The 3,577-nt window shown below is 33.3% G+C and overlaps 1 protein-coding gene across 1 annotated transcript; it reads left to right on the top strand.

The window, feature by feature from the left end:
• The first annotated feature begins 1,988 nt into the window (after positions 1-1,988).
• Positions 1,989-3,577, top strand: pet100 (PET100 cytochrome c oxidase chaperone). The gene is made up of 4 exons (XM_077213874.1): positions 1,989-2,102; positions 2,339-2,425; positions 2,669-2,701; positions 3,153-3,577. Exons 1-4 carry the CDS (start codon positions 2,076-2,078, stop codon positions 3,240-3,242), a joined length of 237 nt encoding a protein of 78 aa, XP_077069989.1. The 5' UTR covers positions 1,989-2,075; the 3' UTR covers positions 3,243-3,577.

Raw genomic sequence — 3,577 nt, 5'->3', positions numbered from 1 at the left:
TGAGTCTGTCTCCTTTTTTTTATAATTCATACAGTTCAGTTCTACACATAATGCATGTGCAATGTTTTCTATTGTGTTGCTACCTATCAGTTTTCACTCTTCAGCTTGAGTTGAGAAGTCGACTCGATGAATAAATGGTGCACAGAAACCTGTGGCTTCATATGCAACACTTGTTGTGCTGCTCAGCATCTTATTAAAGCTCACAAGAAAATGTTGGGTCATATTTCACCCTATAATCAAGAGAAATGTTGTGTGAGGAAAATAAGGGACATTAAAGGGGTCACCCCAAAATTTAAATTGTCATTTACTCGCCCTCAGGTTGTTCCAAACATGTACAAGTTTATTTATTTTGCTAAATAAAGATATTTTGAAGAATGTTTGTAATCAAACAGTTGATGGATCCCATTGATTTCCATAGTATTTTTTTGTTTGTTTGTTTGTTTTAACTACTATGGCAATCAATGAGTGCTGTCAACTGAGCAATTCTATAATTGCAGGTACGTTTGGTGTCCAAAGTCATTTTTTTCTATTTTCAAATGGTTATTTAAAAAAAAAAAAAAATTTGTTTAAGATCATGGCTCACTATGTTAGAGGCCATAACATATTTTCTGTCTTATATTGGTGAAACATATGATTTCTTGTTAGTCTAATAAGTGAATATTTGAATTTAATATTAACTTTATTTGGGGTAATATTTCATTTATTCTATTTATAAAAGCCTAAAAAGTCATTTTCCTAACGTTACAACATTAAATTGTTTAAAATAACTTAATATTTTTTTAACATAAAAATGTGTCCTTAAATCTTGTCAATTCTGTTACTATTCAAACTGGTGTTATCTCCCACAACTATGTAAGATACAGGGAATTACGTCACTTTTCCTTACTAATAAGATCTGAAGCACCGAAAGGTATGTATTTAATGTATTTTAATCTAAAAAGTTCTTACACCAACTGTTAAAATTGTTACCACAATGTCAAGAGGAAAACAGAATTTATTACTCATCACACAGTAGGTTGCTTAAAAGCATTTTAATCATGATTTCATTAGTGCCATGTGCTCTTGTTATTTATGCTAGCAATTGTTGAACTAAAAATATTAAAATGGTCAATTATGTTATCGTCAAACTCTGTAGAGTAACAATGTTGACAATATGTAACAGAGTTGACAAACAATTCTATGAGGAAATCAAATTTTTAGGGAAAAAAAAGCAAGTAACTTGTGTTGGAAAGCACTGAATTATTCAAATTTAATGTTTTCAATAAGATACTGGAAATAATTTTTGTTAGTGAACAGTCCCCCCCCCCCCCCCCCCCCCCCCTTAACTTTTAGAAATGCAAAATGTATCTTCAATTGCAGAATCACTCAACTGTCTGGTTACCAACATTCTTCAAAATATCTTCTTTTGTGTTCAGCAGAAGAAATACACAGGTTTGAAACAGCATGAGGGTGAATAAATGATTATAAAATTTTCATTTTTAAATGAACTATCCCTTTAAGATTTCAATACAGCAGATTTAATGTACTTTTCACCTTTTGATTTGGGGTGAAATATAACCCGGACATTTCTTGGCAGTTTCTGTGAGATTCACCCAAAAAAATTGAATTCTGTCATTTACTCACCCGTGTCACAAAACAAAAAAAAATCTATAAAATTAAAGTAGATTATGTCTGAAAACGTGTAATTCTCCCTAATATTATCACCTTATATGCCCCTAATATGTCAACATTAGAAAGACATGCTTTGAAATAAAATGAGGGTGAGTAAATGATGACATAATTTTTCGATGAACTAACCGTTTAATTTTCTTCAATTATTATTAGATGTGGTTAAACAGAGGCGGATATTGGTCTTACAGTTTGACATCGTGTTCTGATGCAAAGTTACTGCATGCTTACATCATCATGTTGATGTACCAGCATCCGGTCAACGATTGCACTCTGTTTCATAAGCCTGCCACTGGCTTACGTAAGAATGAAACTGTAGCTGTGACTGCGCGTGTTTAGAGAGGACTTTTATTTTGACATCTTAGAAACAGGAAGTTCCTGCATGCGTGACTGTCAAGCTGTAGGACATGGGGGTTAAAATAGAGGTTTTTAGGGTGAGTTTGATTACGTTTAGACTTGTAAGCACCCCGTTCTGTCTATATAAACATAGATACACAAACTAAACCAACTTTCGAGAGATACATAGTTTTAAAAAACGTGCAGACGCTTTAAACGTCCCACTTTGCTAAACACTAACTAATGCTCCTCACTGCCTGCCTATGTGAATAACCGATAAAAAAAGTGAATCAGTATATAGGATTATGTAGTGTTTATTTATTTATTTACACAGATGATGGTGTATCTGTCGTTTCCAGTGGCGATGTTTTGGATATCAAACCAAGCCGAGTATTTTGAGGAATACATCGTGAAGCGAAAGGTTATACTTGCCCTAATAATCTTAAGTCAATTGTTATAGTACTATTCATTTAATACGTAAATATTGTATAATACAATATCAGCATTTGTTTAAAGTTATGACGATACTTAAATGTTTGAGGATCTCACTGTGGTTTAAAATCATATTCTGGTTTCACTAGGGAGTTTCTCTTATGTGTGTTATTTAGTATTTCCTATATTCAGTTGCTGTTGTATGATTACAATATATTCTCACATTTTTCAGAGGGAGATTTTCCCACCTGATGAGAAAATGCATGTAAGTATTTCCTCTTTAATTTGATGCACACAACAGATATTTGGGTAGATCATATATGTATACTATATATATACCCAAAAAAGTCGCTGTTTGGATTAAAATAGGCAAATGCTTGAGAGTCTATGACAGGGTCATCGTTGCAGTGATTATTGTGTTTCTAGCATGTAGGTCAAGATCTTGTATTGTCAATGCAAGAGTCCAGCACTCTGTAAAGTCTCCTCCAGCACTTCCCAAAGACTTTCAGTGAATTTAAGTTCGGGACTCAGAGGAGCCAATTCATGTGTGAAAATGATTCTTCATGCTTTCTCCCAACCATTCCAAGCATTTGCCTATTTAAGTCCAAACATGGCCAGACAGTGAATATAATATAAATGTATATATATACATTTGAGAAGCGAGATGCAATGCCACATGCTCTCTTTTACTTGTGCCGTTTCTCATTCTGGAACAGAGGCAAGAACTGGAGGATTTCAAACAGCGAATGAGAAACCGGAAAGAGCAGAAGATGCTGAAACAGATGACCATGGAGTCTGAGGAATGACTGTAAAACAATATCTCATGCTATTGTGTCATATCACAACCTTGAGATCAAGCCTTCATGTGTGACATGGAAACACTGTAATGCTTCTGTCAAAGTGTCAGACCATGTACTTAAATCTTTATTGTTTCTGGACATAGATTAATAAACGGGTGGGAAAATGTATATATTTTTTGTAAATATGTGTCTTTAAACAGTTACAATTGAGTGGTAGGACTTCAGTGTGTGTAACTACTTTCTTAGTGAATAAGTAAGAACACTGCTTTTTTTTTGCTGTTGATTATTATTATTATTTTTTTTTCAATTTGAAAATAAATAAAAAGGAATTTCATTTTTAA

The sequence above is a fragment of the Siphateles boraxobius genome, unplaced genomic scaffold (genome assembly GCF_051911475.1).
Source record: "Siphateles boraxobius isolate OS27281-9 unplaced genomic scaffold, OSU_SipBor_1 66, whole genome shotgun sequence".
Lineage (NCBI taxonomy): Eukaryota > Metazoa > Chordata > Actinopteri > Cypriniformes > Leuciscidae > Siphateles > Siphateles boraxobius.
The sequence above is the reverse complement of the archived record's forward strand: the minus strand, read 5'-3'. Positions and strand labels throughout refer to the sequence as shown.